General features: G+C 34.7%; 1 protein-coding gene across 5 annotated transcripts in view; it reads right to left on the bottom strand.

Moving 5' to 3' along the window:
• The window catches only part of VPS13A (vacuolar protein sorting 13 homolog A), a 258,210-nt gene that overhangs the window by 203,337 nt on the left and 39,147 nt on the right, over positions 1-15,726 (bottom strand). For all 5 annotated transcript variants that reach the window (XR_009503701.1, XM_059924955.1, XM_059924956.1 and 2 more), the window contains 8 exons: positions 13,285-13,339; positions 9,431-9,558; positions 9,130-9,236; positions 7,205-7,376; positions 5,559-5,621; positions 4,946-5,075; positions 4,012-4,106; positions 3,520-3,662 (listed from right to left, as the gene is read on the bottom strand). Coding sequence is in view for 4 of the 5 variants with exons in the window: in XM_059924955.1 (XP_059780938.1) it covers positions 3,520-3,662; positions 4,012-4,106; positions 4,946-5,075; positions 5,559-5,621; positions 7,205-7,376; positions 9,130-9,236; positions 9,431-9,558; positions 13,285-13,339 (893 nt within the window). In the remaining variant the exon portion in view is untranslated. The remainder of the gene's footprint in view (positions 1-3,519; positions 3,663-4,011; positions 4,107-4,945; positions 5,076-5,558; positions 5,622-7,204; positions 7,377-9,129; positions 9,237-9,430; positions 9,559-13,284; positions 13,340-15,726) is intronic.

Here is a 15,726-nt window from a genome sequence, read left to right as displayed (position 1 = left end):
TAAACGAATTCAGCAAGGTAGCAGGATACAAGATTAGCATACAGAAATTGGTTGCATTTCTTTACACTAACAATGAAATATCAGAAGGGGAATGTAAACAAACAATTCCTTACAAAATAGCATCAAAAAATAAAATACGTAGGAATAAACTTCACAAAGGAGGTTAATGACTCATATGCTGAAAAGTACAAAACATTAATAAAGGAAACTGAAGATGATTCAAAGAAATGGTAAGATATCCCATGCTCTTGGACTGGAAGAATTAATATTGTTAAAATGGCCATACTACCCAAAGCAATCTACAGATTTAATGGGATCCTTATCAAATTACCCATGACATTTTTCACAGAACTAGAACAAATAATCCTAAATTTTATATGGAACCATAAAAGACCCAGAATTGCCAAAGCAATCCTGAAGAAAAAGAACACAGCAGGAGGCATAACCCTCCCAGAATTCAGACAATACTACAAAGCTACAGTAAACAAAACAGTGTGATACTGACGCAAGGACATATGGATCAATTGAACAGAATAGAGAGCCCAGAAATAAACTCACACAACTATGGTTAATTAATCTTCAACAAAGGAGGGAAGAATATACAACGGAGAAAAGACAGTCTCCTTAGCAAATGGTGTTGGGAAAATTTGGACAGCTGCACGTAAATCGATGAATTTGGAACATACTCTCACACCATACACAAAAATAAACTCAAAATGGCTTAAAGACTTAAATATAAGACATGACACCATAAAACTCCTAGAAGAGAACATAGGAAAACATTCTGACATAAATCATACCAATGTTTTCTTAGGTCAGTCTCCCAAGGCAATAGAAATAAAAGCAAAAATAAACGAATGGGACCTAATCAAACTTACAACCTTTTGTACAGCAAAGGAAACCATAAACAATATGGAAAGACAACCTATGGACTGGGAGAAAATATTTGCAAATGATGCAACTGACAAGGGCTTAATTTCCAAAATATACAAACAGCTCATACAACTCAGTAACAACAGCAACAAAAAAACCAAAACCACTGTAAATCAAAAAATGGGCAGAAGACCTAAGTAGACATTTCTCCAAAGAAGATATACAGATGGCCAACAGGCAGATGAAAAGATGCTCAACATCACTAATTATTAGAGAAATGTAAGTCAAAATTACAAGGTAGCACCTCACACTAGTCAGAATGGCCATCATTAGAAAGTCTACAAATAACAAATGCTAGAAAGGGTGTGGAGAAAAGGGAACCCTCCTATACTGTTGGTGGGAATGTAAATTGGTACAGCCACTATGGAAAACAGTATGGGGGTTCCTCAAAAAACTAAAATTGGAGTTGCCATATGATTCTGCAATCCACTCCTGGGCATATATCTGGAGAAAACTATAATTTGAAAAGATACATGCACCCCAATGTTCAATGCAACACTATTTACAACAGCCAAGACATGGAAACAACCTAAGTGTCCATCAACAGAGGAATGGATAAAGAAGATGTGGTACGTATATACAATGGAATATTACTCAGCCATATAAAAGAATGACATAATGCCATTTGCAGCAACATGGATGGACCCAAAGATTATCATACTAAGTGAGGTAAGTCAGAAAGAGAAAGACAATACCACACAATATCACTTATATGTGGAATCTAAAAGATGACACCAATGAACTTACCTATGAAACAGAAACAGACTCACAGACATAGAGAACAGACCTGTGGTTACCAAGGGGTAGGGAGGAGTTTAGGATTAGTAGATGCAAACTATTATATATAGAAAGCATAAACAACAAGGTCCTACTGTATAGCACAGGGAACTGTATTTAGTATCCTGTGATAAACCACAATGGAAAAGAATATGAAAAATACATGTATGTATAACTGAGTCATTTTGCTGTACAACAGAAATTAATACAACATTGTAAATCAACTATACTTCAATATAATTTTCTAAAAATTAAATAAAAGAAAAAAATGGGCAAAGGAATTTAATAGACAGTTCTCAAAACAACTATACAGAAAGAGCCAATAAATACATGAAAAGATGTTCAACATCATTAGCCATCAGAGAAGTGAAAATCAAAACCACAGTGAGATACTACTTTACACTCATTTAGGATGGCTATAGTCAAAAGGACAGAGAAGTGTTGGCAAGGGTGTAGCTAAATGGAAAACTCACACAATGCTGGTGGGAATGTAAAATGATGCAGCTGCTTTGGAAAACAGTCTGTCAATTCCTCAAAAAGTTAAATATAGAGTTACCATTTGAGGCAACAATTCCACTCCTAGGTATATATACCCAAGAAAACTTGAAACTTGTCCATACAAAATACTGTCCATTAATTTTCATAGCAGCATTTTTCACAGTAGCAAAAAAGTAGAAACAAACCAAAAATATCCATCATCTGATGAATGGGCAAACAAAATGTGGTATATCCATACAATGAAATATTATTTGGCAATAAAAAAGAATGAAGCACTAATTCATGCTATACCATGGATGAACCTTGAAAATATCATGCCTATTAGTAAAAGAAGCCAGACAGAAAAGGCCACATATTATATGATTCCATTAATATGAAATGCCCCAAACAGACAAATTCTTAGAAATAGAAAGTAAATTAGTAGGACTTCCCTGGTGGCACAGTGGTTAAGAATCTGCCCACCAGTGCAGGGGACATGGGTTTGATCCCTGGTCTGGGAAGATCCCACATACCACGGAGCAGCTAAGTCCATGTGCCACAACCACTGAGCCTGCGCTCTAGAGCCCACAAGCCACAACTACTGAAGCCCGTGCACCTAGAGCCCATGCTCCACAAGAGAAGCCACCGCAATGAGAAGCCCACACACCACAACAAAGAGTAGCCCCCGCGCACCGTAGCTAGAGAAAGCCCGCGTGCGCAGCAACGAAGACCCAATGCAGCCAAAAATAAATAAATAAGTAAATTTTTTTTAAAAAAGAAAGAAAGTAAAATAGTTTTACCAGACACTGGGGAGAGGGAGCAATGGGGAGTGACTGCTAATGGGTATTAGTGTTTCCTTTTCGGGGTGTTAAAGTGTTCTGGAATTGGGTAATGATAACTGTTGTACAACCTTGTAAATATACCATGTGGATTTGGTATACAATACAGTGTGACAAAAAAGTGAATTGTACGCTTTAATGGGTGCATTGTATGGTATGTGCATTATACCTCAATAAAGCTATTTTTAAAACAGAAGATAAAATAAAGACATTCCCAGATAAAAACAAAATTGTTAATGCTGTTTCTTTTTCAATAGTGTGATTGCTGACATTTTTGTATTATTCTTTAGCGTCTCTGGGCATGAAGTTTTCTACTGAACATGTGTTATTTTAACAATCCCAAAATATATATATTAATGAAAAAAACTACCTTTCTAAAAATACAAAAGGACAAATTAAACCACAGTACTCTTTACAAAATACTGTATGACTAAATTCCAACCTCACAGTGAAATATTTTCTTACAGATAAGAGAAAATAAATTAATACTTACTTAACTGCTTGTGCTCCTGGTCTTTGCACAATCAAAGTGCTAAATTCTTCCACTACAATATCTAACAGTTCATATTTTTGTTGTTGTTCTCTTAGAATAATAGACATACTTTTCAAGTGAGCAAAAAACTTCATGGCTTCAAACTAGAGTATATTCAGAGGAATAAAATGAAAAAAATTATCTATATGTATATATATATCTATATATATCTATATATATATAAATACAACAAATACTCCTATTTATATAGTTTTTCTTTCCAAAAACCAGAAAAATACTTCAAAAACAACCCTTCGTATATTAAAGGATCACCACATAACACTAAAAAGTAGGGGACAATTTTTATCCCTACCTTGGAAACTAAAATAAATGCAATATTTATAGACTCAAAGAAAGATCACAGAACAACTCAGTAACATATATTTATGAAAGGATTAAAAATAGGCATATCTATCACTAAATGCTCAGGTATAAGGCAAGAAAACATTTTACTGTTTTTGGCAAGGTTGGATCAACTGCTGTTTCACTATAGCCAATTGCTTCATATAGTAAAGTTTTTTCTTCAGGTGTCAACATTTCTTCAAGACCTAAAAATCATAAAGAAGTGTTTTATGTTCTTAACTGGTAACAAGATAAAACCGACCCAAAATTTAGCTGCTTTTAATAAATTAAATGCAAATTTTACTCTCTTTTTATAATACTTTTAAGAAATTATATTCACTGAATGCTAGGATGGCATTGCCAATTTTAGAAGGTTTATTCTCCCAAAATATAAATTGCTAAATACATAAATTTAGCAATATAAATTTCTAAATATTTGTATTAAGCACACAAAATAGATACCTGTATTAGGCACTTAATGGCATTGTGCTAAGCAACATACTTAGCGTACAAAGTAGGTAATATTAATATCATTTCTCCACATTTTATTACAGATGATGAAATTGAGGTTTAGAGAGCTTAAATAATTTGCCAGGGCCACACTGCTAATAAACGATAGATCTAGAATGTAAACTTAAGCCCCTAAGCCTCCATGGTCTTAAGCATTTTGTTGGGAAGCAAAAATCTTTCCAACAAATAATTTCGATAAAAATTCACAGTGGTTTATACCCTTTTGGAATTTTTATTTTATCTATGACTGTGCTATATGCACTTACTAAATCCTCTAGACATAATGCTATTTTGCAAGCATTATTAAGATTTTAAAAATTTATTTTATTTGATTTTTATTTAACACATATATTTACAATATTTAATAGTAATTTTACTGATAATAAGAATTATATATCATATGTATATATACTTAAAATGCCTATTTTAATGAAAGAGAAAATTTCCTGCAAAACTTAAATTTCACACCTGATGGTTAGCTACACTACCACAGCCTGATGATAAACTGCACTACTATAAAATGAAATGGACATACTTCCAGGTTTAAGATCTGGTTGTTGTTTAGTACGTGATTCTGACCAAGTCCACAGCCAGCTAAACCATCCTTTATTATCCTCTGACTCTTGTGCTCCTTCTCTGAAAATCCTGTATCCAGCTTTCTTTATCTAAAATGAATAAATTTACAAATAAATGACAAATTATCCTTTATTTAGTAATCTAAAGAAACAGGATATTTCTAAAACTTATCTACTTTAGTGAATAAGTATAAACAATAATCATACTGACAATAAAACATAGTAACCACAACATTGGCCAAACATCAGAATTTAGGATTACCAGGTACTTAGCACCACTGTCTTATAAGCAATGGTAATGGGGGAAAAAAAATTGGCTTTCACCTTCATATGAACTCTCAGTATTTGATAAGCCCAATTAGTTAGAAAGAATTTTTTTCCCATAGAACCTGTCTGGTTTAAATACATGTGGCAAAACAGTGCATCAAATTTTCTTATAATATAAATAAGCAAATTTGAACCCTTTTTAGGAAATAGTATATTACAGCACAATACCAATAACATCACAACATCTATCAAATCTGTATAAATTCTAGATTTATTTTTACTAATTGAAAGACAATCCGGAATTACCTCAACTTCTGCCTGTTGTCTTGCTATAGTTATATTAAATACATCCAAAGTCTTTTCCAACTCCTAAAAATACAAATAAAGTGTTTACATAAATAACTTTATATAAATAATTTTCATATATTCTCTATCAAATTGCTGTACTAAAGAAGAGATAGGAAGCAGAAAACAGGTCACCCATCAACATAATATTCCTGTTAAATTCTGAAAAGCAATGCTTGTATATATGTCAGCTTGGAAATTAGTAATGATGGAACAACTTTCTGAACAAAGAAATCATACATGTCATGCATGTAAGAGTTAGAATACTACAAGATATACAGGCACGCATTAGAAGATAATATACATGCACTGTTTAAAATGACTTTTATTTGGGCTTTAACTACAGTTAAGGGTAAACACATCAGTGTCACTTTCAACTAAAAATACAATTTTAAGTCCTTCATATTACATGCACATTTCATACGTCATCATTAAGATACATCAAGTAGATCTAGATACACATAAAACTTGTTTTTAAATTTTATACTTCTCCAAGTATTTCAGTATAGCTACTGAAATAAACTGAGATAAGCTCAATCTCTCATCATATCTATACATTATTTCCATGATTACTTTTGAGAGCTTCATGCTCAAACCACTTTTAGTCCCAAAGAGAAACAGTGATGACCAACCATTACCTGGAAAACTTTACTCAGGGTTCTGCAGTCCAATAGACTTAGAGGGTTACGGTTAAGATCCAAAACTAGGTAAGGAAATCTGTAACCACCAAAGCAGAAACCCAAGCATTCATAATAGCCTAGGTCTTCAGAAAGTCTTCTACTTCAAAATAAAAATAAAACTCAATCTTAGGGAGTTTTTTGGAAATTGGCCTGGATTCATAACGGTTCCATTAATTTTGAGAGACTAACTCTTCTTAGACTCCCTAAGCTGTACTTCATCCATCTGTAAAACAGTCCCGTCTAGAATATACCGTAATGCTAAAAGATTAAGACTAATATTTAGAGAACTCAGGAGACGGCTAATTAAGTGTAAAGTTGCTGGTGAAGACCAGAAATGCCACAAGGATTAAGAGGAAAAAGAGCACTGTTTGAGCAAAAAATTCAGGAAAGTTCATACAAGAGATGGGACTTAAGCAAAACTTGAGGAAAGAGTAAAACTGAGATAGAGATGAAGAAAGGCAGATGGAATGCATGAGCAGACTTGGCTATAAGTATAAGCATATACATATAGAAGACAGGACATTTATTTGATTAATGCACAGTTAGATGGTAACATAGGGAAATATGGAGTGGTGACATAACATAAGGCTTTGAAACCAACACAGAGAAGACTGGAATCAATGGAGCAAATATTTTCTAGGCTTTTGAGGTTTGTAAATGTCATAATAATGTGAGGCTTCAAGTTACTATTTGCATAAACCCAAATCTCTCCAGATTGAGGAGAATCTCAAATTCCAAATGCACACAGGAAAACTTCACCAGGGTTTGTAACATCCAACTGAAGTTAAGGAGTATGAAAAAGTCTAGTAAGTAAAAGAGACAGAGAATGATCAGTACAAATTAGAACAGGTAAGTAGGGAGTGTTAGTCACTAAAGACTGAGGAGTTAAGTAGTACAAAATATTTAACAAATTTTTTAAATGCTAACCTCCAAAGAGTTGAGAAGTTCACCAGATGGCTTCTTACTTGTTAGCTTTCTTTTATACAGTTCTTTATATTGTTTCATTTTTTGCCTGTGTTCTCTTATATGCTTCCATGACCACATCCGTAAGTGGGGCTGAACATTTACTTCAAGAATACCACGTATAGCATAAACCCACCTAGTTAAAAAATAAAAACAAAAACCCTACACTTAAAACACCCTCAAACCAACAGTATAAAATATAACTGATATTGCTTCTACTCTAACAGCATACATAATACAGAGACTATGAAAATGGTATATTATCTGGGCACTTGCTTCTTCCCAGCCCTATTAGTAATTAATAATACACTATTTAGGGGCTTCCCTGGTGGCGCAGTGGTTGAGAGTCTGCCTGCCAATGCAGGCGACACGGGTTTGAGCCCTGGTCTGGGAAGATCCCACATGCTGCGGAGCGGCTGGGCCCGTGAGCCACAATTACTGAGCTTGCGCGTCTGGAGTCTGTGCTCCGCAACAAGAGAGGCCGCGATAGTGAGAGGCCCACGCACCGCGATGAAGAGTGGCCCCCGCTTTCCACAACTAGAGAAAGCCCTCGCACAGAAACGAAGACCCAACACAGCCATAAATTAATTAATTAATTAATTTAAAAAATAATAATAATAATACACTATTTAGTCTTATCTCTTTCCTAAATGAAAATAATCAAAATCACTGAATTTTGTTACAATAAATATAGTTCTACAGAAAACCTATTAAAGTATTAATTGGCAACTAGCAGTTCAGCCACCTGAATAGTAATGAAAGTAGTCAACTGAAAGAGTAATTGCAACTTCTAGAAACTAGGCAAGAGCTTAATAACTGGAAAAATAAGACTTTTGAATCTTAAAAAGGGGTTGCACTTTATAGACTACCTTTCAGGTTTATAATAGGTTTAATATGTCTGATACCAAAGTTTGAAAACTAAAAAAAAGACATGGTTAGAAAACAAACTGGGATATGGTTTCTTAATAATTCCAAAAATACAGTAAATGAATGGAATGCTAGTATTTCCAGTTGTAAATTCATTATAAAGAATCCTTTAACTCAGTTTTACTCATGTAATAAGCAAATGCCACTACAAGTGTTTCAAGACAAATATTACATTATAGTTTCTATCAGCCCTTAAAGAGTATCTTAAAAAGTCAAGAAATTCACTTTTATACCATATTTTTTTAAATCTTAAAAAACTTAGATTGAGCAATTCCACTGGGTATTTACCTGAAGAAAATGAAAACACTAATTCAAAAAGATACATGCACCCCCACGTTCACTGCAGCATTATTTACAAGAGCCAAGATATGGAAACAACCAAGTGCCCACTGATGGATGAATGGATCAAGAAAATGTGTGTATATATATATACAAACAATGAAATGTTATTCAACCATAAAAGGAATAAAATCTTGCCATTTGTGACAACATGAATGGCTACTGAGGGCATTATGCTAAGTGAAATAAGTCAGACAGAGAAAAAGAAAGACAAATACTGTATGATCTCACTTATATATTGAATTTAAAAAAATGAGCTCATAGATCCCAAGAATAGACTGGTGGTAGCCAGAGGCAGTGGGTCGGGAATGGGCAAAATGGGTGAAGGGGATCCAAAAAACTTCCAGTTATAAAATACATAAGTCATGGGGATATAATGTACAGCATGGCAACGACAGTTAATAATACTGTATGGCATATTTGAAAGTTGCTAAGAGAATAGATCTTATAAGTTCTTATAACAAAAAATATAATTTTGTTAACTATGCATGATATTGGATGTTAACTAGACTTATTGTGGTGATCATTTTGCAATATATACCAATATCGAATCATTATGTCGTACGCCTGAAACTAATATATGTCGATTGTACTTCAATTTGAAAAAATTTAAGGCATATTACCATTCTTTGGCATGGTAGTGGAGAGGTACATCAGGTTTGAATTTCCTGTATGGTAGATTTTGCGTCATCACATCAACCGATTCAAGAAGTTCCATAAGACTGAAATACTGAAGAATGAAAAAAATTAAAGTTCTTAAATGTTTCAGATTTTTTAATTGTCAAAGATAAAAGTTAAATTATTGACTTTTTAAAGGAAATGTTATCATACACCATTATGAGTTTTTGAAAAACACTTAAAATCTTAGCTCTCCTTTCATCAAACTATAACTCACAATTTAAAATTTCATTTAAAAAAAATCACCTGTGGTTTATTAAATTCAATTGTTATGTCATGTAACTCAACATCCAGGCTTATTTTGGGGGCAGAAAAGTCAAAATCCAATCCGCGATTCATCTGAAGTTTGGCATTAGCAGATATGGGGCGAAATACTGGAAAATAACACAGATTTTTAAAAATTAAATTGAGTTTTTTTCAAGAGTCTCAAAGTGCTAAAGGAATCAAGTTGAAAATGCTGATTTTCATTTCTTATATACCCTTTCTACAGCTCCCAGATTTCCATACTGCTATGACTTGATCATATGAACTGTCACTTAGTGTTGAAGAGTCTTTCATATTTTTCCTATCTATAATTCATATTGTCTTTTATGAGTACAATAAAAGCTAACTGAACTCCCCCTCAAAACAAAATAACCCTTACAAGCAGGAACACTCTCTAAAAGGCAAAACAGTCCAGTAAGACAATTTTAATAAAAGTATAGTTTTAAGGAATGAATATACATTAGAAATGCTAAGGGGAAAAATATTTTATTTAGCCACTGACTTTCATTATATAATTATAATTCCTGAATTTCGGGTCAGTGTCTCTGTATCCATCTGTCCCCACTTTTAACTTGAAAAAGGAGAGGAGATAAGATGAGAGTTTATCCAAGATAACCTTCTTGGCTCAACCCATAATCTAGGATTTCTCTCAACCCTTTGCATTTAGTGCCAAAAAGAATAAGAATAATGCAGAGGGAGACCAGTAATAGCAGAATCTAGAAAGAGATCAACCACTAAATTATAAGCTAATTTGTATACAAAGATAATATATTCCTCTTGTTTTAATCATCCCTGAGGTATAGCACTAATTTCAAAAATACTTTAAATTTGAATAGAACAAGAAGGTATTCATCAATAGGGGACCAGTTAAATTCATTATTCTATACAACAGAATACTATACAGTTAAAAATGAGAAAAATGTATATGTACATAAATGGAAGGATATTGAAAGAGAAAGTTTAGAAAGTATATGTATAAAGCAATAATACCAGTATTTGAAAAGTAAAATTATTCCTCTCCTCCAGCTTTAACTCTTGTTAAACAAGACTATACCACCCACTATACCCTCCTTGGTTACAATAATTTATCCATCCCTGGGCTTCACCCTCTCCCATCTCTCTCAGATTTTAGCTCCTGGCAACTCTAATTTCTGGATTATTTCAATATACAAATGATCGTTCCAATACCATAGCCGCTCAGTTCCCTGGACTCTTCCCCCCTCACCTCATCCACTAGACCTTATCATACCGATATCCTCAACCTCTCAATAAACTCAGGCTCAAGCATCCAACTCTCCTACCACCACCACCTATCTCTCTAGTAATCCAATACCAAACCTCAAGTCTTAAGGGAACTACCATTCATTGATCCTCTATCTTTGCTCTGTCTTTCACTTCTGCTTCATGTCCTCAGCTCTCTCCCTACCTTGTTGACAGTTATTTCAGTCATTCCCTTGCATTCACCCTTTAACTCCTTTGCCCTTCTCACTTTGTCAGTACTTACTAGGCAAAACTCGAATTCTAAATAAAGCCACTCTATTTACTCCATACCTCTATTCACTCCACATCAATACCTAAGCAGCTGTATGTGGTTGGGAAAAAACAAAATCACACTGATTGGTCTCACGTTAATGTCATAAATCTCAAGTAGGTACTTAATGTTGTTGACTAATCACACAATATTCTTTTAGTCCAGGGATAGGCCAAACCTATACCATAGCCTGTTTTTGTATAGCAAGTGAGCTAGGAATGATTTTTATACTTTTAAAGGGTTGTTTAAAAGAAACAGAAAAATATGTGACAGAGACTATACATGACCTATAAAATGTAAAATGTTTGTTTACTACATGGCCCTTTGCAAAAAGAAAATTAGCCAACCCCTACTCTGACCCAGTGGTTCTCAAACTGTAGTATTCATCAGAATCACTAGGACAGCTTGTTAAAAATAGATTGCTAAGCTTCACTCTCAGAGGTTCTGATTCAGTATGTCTGGGATGGGCCCTGGAATTTATATTTCTAACATGTTTCCAAGTGATACTGATGTTGCTAGTCTAAACCGCACTTTGATAATACTGTTCTCATCAATTCACTCTCTCATTCCCCTACATGGCTATCTCATAGCCCCTCCTCCCTCTGAAAACCTCTAATTCCTCAGGTAGTTTAAAAAAAAAAAAAGAGTTCAGAAGAAAAAAAATCCCATTAACTCCAACCACCATATTTACTTGTTCACCCAACACTAAGACAGACTTTCTTTCTTTCCTTCCTTCCTTCCTTCCTTTCTTTCTTTCTTTCTGGCTGTGTTGGGTCTTCGTAGCTGCATGCAGGCTTTAGTTGCAGCGAGCCAGCGGCTACTCTGCGTTGCAACGCGTGGGCTTCTTATTGTGGTAGCTTCTCTTGTTGCGGAGCACGGGTTCTAGGCACACGGGCTCAGCAGTTGTGGCCCGCGGGCTCTAGAGCGCAGGCTCAGTAGTTGTGGCACATGGGCTTAGTTGCTCTGCGGAATGTGGGATCCTCCCGGACCAGGGCTCAAACCCGTGTCCCCTGCGTTGGCAGGCGGATTCCTAACCACTGCGCCACCAGGGAAGTCCCGGACTTCTCTCCTATAACTGTAATCTACCTTATAAACAAACTGACCATGCTCCTACCTGTGGCAAAGCACTCCACTTGTACACTAGATTCTACCCCCTTTCACCCATGTCAATACAGAAATAATCCCTTCTCTCTTATTTTTCATGTTCTATGGATCATTCCAATCTTAGCCTATGAACAAGCTGCTATCTCTCCCCTTAAATAAAAAAACAAAACCAAAAAGAAATCCTTCATTCATCCTTCCCCCTCCAGCAAGTGTGCCAGTTATCAACTGATTGCCCATAACCTCCAGATCACCCTTCCCTGACTGCTCTAAAACCTAGATTTGGGTCCTTTAAATATTTTTTCTTTACCAGCTAGCATAATGTTAATCTTTATCAGCAGAGGACACGGGAGAGATACTGCAGGAGCAAGGAGTTATGCTTCCTGGTTCTAATGTGCTCATTCAGCAGACTCCTGCAATGCCATGGTTCTCCAACATGCAGCTCCTAAAGAAAATGGCTTCTCCAGTGTCCAGGTCCTCCAGCACAACAGATTTCTTCAGCACCAGACTCCTGCAGTACATGGCAGCTTGCACCATCCAACAGCCAGCAAATTCTCTCAGTACGCTGCTAAGGCAGTTTAAGAGTGGAGTGCCTTCTGGAGACAACTCTCCATGAGGCTCCCTAAAGGGTCTGTTTCCCTAAAGTTCCTGAATGCGAATTTATAGGTTTAACTGGCAGGGCACCACAGACTTTCCTGCCTCCTAGTGACCCATGGCCACGCCCTTTCCAACAAGTTCTAGATCTCAGTGCTGAGGGAGGTAGACCCTCTTCTTTGGACACTCCACCTAAGTCCTAGGGTAAGGGCTGTTCCTTCTATCTACTATTCTTATATTCTTTAGAGTTCTCTTTACTTTTTATTAGCCAATCCCTTGTTACTCTAATCCCCTGGTATATTTAGTAATTCTTCATAAATACTTTCCCTGCTCAAATTACTATGTGGTTTCTCTTTCTTCATCAGACTCTGACTGGAACAGCCAGAAATAACAGTAGGGTAAAGGAGAAATAAGTCAAACTTGAAGTGACAGATTTGAGAATCGTCAACACAAATGATACAGAAAAGTGTTTTGCTTCTGCATATATATTATAAATATATTTAATTTTGTAGGAAAATTAATATGAAATATCACAGTGACATCAACAATATTCATTTAAAATTTATACTGATTACTTTAATTGTACATTTATTTTATGAAATGTACTTACCAAAATCATAACCTTCTGGAATACTTTCATCAGCAATACCATTCCTCAGGCTGTCCTATTAAAAGACAAATGGATTTTATTTATATTCATGCCAATATACCTTTATTCTACAAAATTCTATTATATGCAAAAGAAAAATGCCTAAAAGCAATTTAAAAAATAACTCAAACTTAGCAGAACTTAGCTAAGAAAATATTAAAATGGTTAGACACTAGCTCATTAAACTACTATTATATAAGAATGCTCTAGAAAGTTTTAGGATATGTGTGTTTATATATATGTGTACAAGCACATACACAAAATTTGACAAAATTCAACATCTATTTATGAAAAAAACTCTCAACAAAGTGGATACAGAGGTAACGTATCTCAACATAATGAAGGCCATAGATGACAAGCCCACAGCTATCATCATACTCAAGAGTGAAAAGCTGAAAGCTTCTCCTCTAATATCGGGAACAAGACAAAGAGGCCCACTTTCACCACTTTTATTCAACACAGTATTAGAAGTCCTAGCCAGAGAAATTAGGTAAGAAAAATAAAGGCATACAAATTGGAAAGGAAGAAGTAAAACTGTCACTATTTGCAGATGACATAATAATATAAATAGAAAACCCTAAAGACTCTGCCAAAAACTGTTAAAACTAATACTAAATGAATTAAATAAAGTTGCAGGATATAAAAATCAATATATGGAAAACTGAGGTGTTTCTATACACTAATAACAAACTATCAGAAAGAGAAATTAAGAAAAAAATTCCATTTACAATTGCATCAAAATGTAACAATAAATTTCACCATGGTGAAAGACTTGTACCCTGAAAATGATAAGGCACTGAGGAAAGAAAATGAAAAGGACACTAATTGATGGAAAGACATTCCATGCTCATGGATTTGAATAATATTGTTAAAATGTCCATATTACCCAAAGCAATCTACAGATTCAATGCAATCACCATCAAAATACCAACTGCATTTTTCACAGAAATAGAAAAAACAATACTAAAATTTGTATGGAACCACAAAGGAACCCGAATAGCCAAAGCAATCTTGAGAAAGAAGAACAAAGCTGGAGGCATCATCCTCCCTGATTTCTAACTATATTACAAAGCTTTAGTAATCAAAACAATATGGTACTGGCATAAAAACAGATACAGATCAACAGAATAGAAGAGACAACCCAGAAATCCCATGCATATATGGTCAGTTAATTTATAACAAAGAGCCAAGAATATACAATGGGGAAAGGACAGTCTCTTCAAAAAATGGTGCTGGGAAACCTTGACAGCCATATGCAAAAGAATGAAATTGCACTACTATCTTACATGATAAATGAAAATAACTCAAAATGGATTAAAGACTTGAACATAAGACCTGAAACCATAAAAATCCCTAGAAGAAAACAGGTGGTAATTTCCTTGACATCAGTTTTGGTGATGATTTTTTGGATTGGACAACAAAAACAAAGGCAACAAAAGCAAAAATAAACAATTATGACTACACCAAATTAAAGGCTTCTGCACAGCAAAGGAAACCACCAATTACATGAAAAGGGAACCTTATGAATGAAAGAAAATATATGCAAATCATATACCTGATAAGGGGTTAATATCTGAAATATATAATGAACCCATATAACTCAAAATCAAAAAAATAAACAATCCAATTAAAAAATGGGCAGAATACCTGAAAAGACATTTTTCAAAGAAGAAATACAGATGGCTAACAGGTACATTAAAAGATGCTCAACAACACTAATCATTAGAGAAATGCAAATCAAAACCACAAAGAGATACCACCTCACACTTGTTAGAATGGCTATTTTCAAAAAGACAAAAAATAACAAATGTTGGTGAGCATGTGAAGAAAAGAGAACCCTTCTGCTCTGTTGGTGGGATGCAAATTGGTGCAGACACCATGGAAAACAATATAGCAGAGCCTCAAAAAATTAAAACAGAACTACCATATGATCCAACAGTTCCACTTCTGAGTATTTTCCTGAAGAAAACAAAAGCACTAACTTGAAAACATATCTGTACCATGTTCACTGCAGCATTATTTATAATAGCCAAGATACGGAAACAACCTAAATGTCCTCCAAAAGGTGAATGAAGAAAATGTTTTACACACACACACACACACACACACACACACACACACACAATGGAATATCACTCAGCCATAAAAAAGAATGAAATTGTGTCATTTGTGACAACACAAATGGACCATGAAATAGCTCAGAGAAAAACAAATACTGTATTATCTCACTTCATGTGGAATTTAGGAAAAAAAGACAAACTCATAGATACAAACTCATAGACTGGTGGTTGCCATAGGGGGGGAGTGGGGATGGGCAAAATTGATGAAGGGAGTCAAAAGGTCCAAACTTCCAGTTATAAAATAATTATTATGTCATGCGGATGTAATGTACAACATGGCGAC

Source organism: Balaenoptera ricei, chromosome 6, assembly GCF_028023285.1.
Source record: "Balaenoptera ricei isolate mBalRic1 chromosome 6, mBalRic1.hap2, whole genome shotgun sequence".
NCBI lineage: Eukaryota > Metazoa > Chordata > Mammalia > Artiodactyla > Balaenopteridae > Balaenoptera > Balaenoptera ricei.
This window is presented reverse-complemented; position numbering and strand designations above follow the sequence as displayed.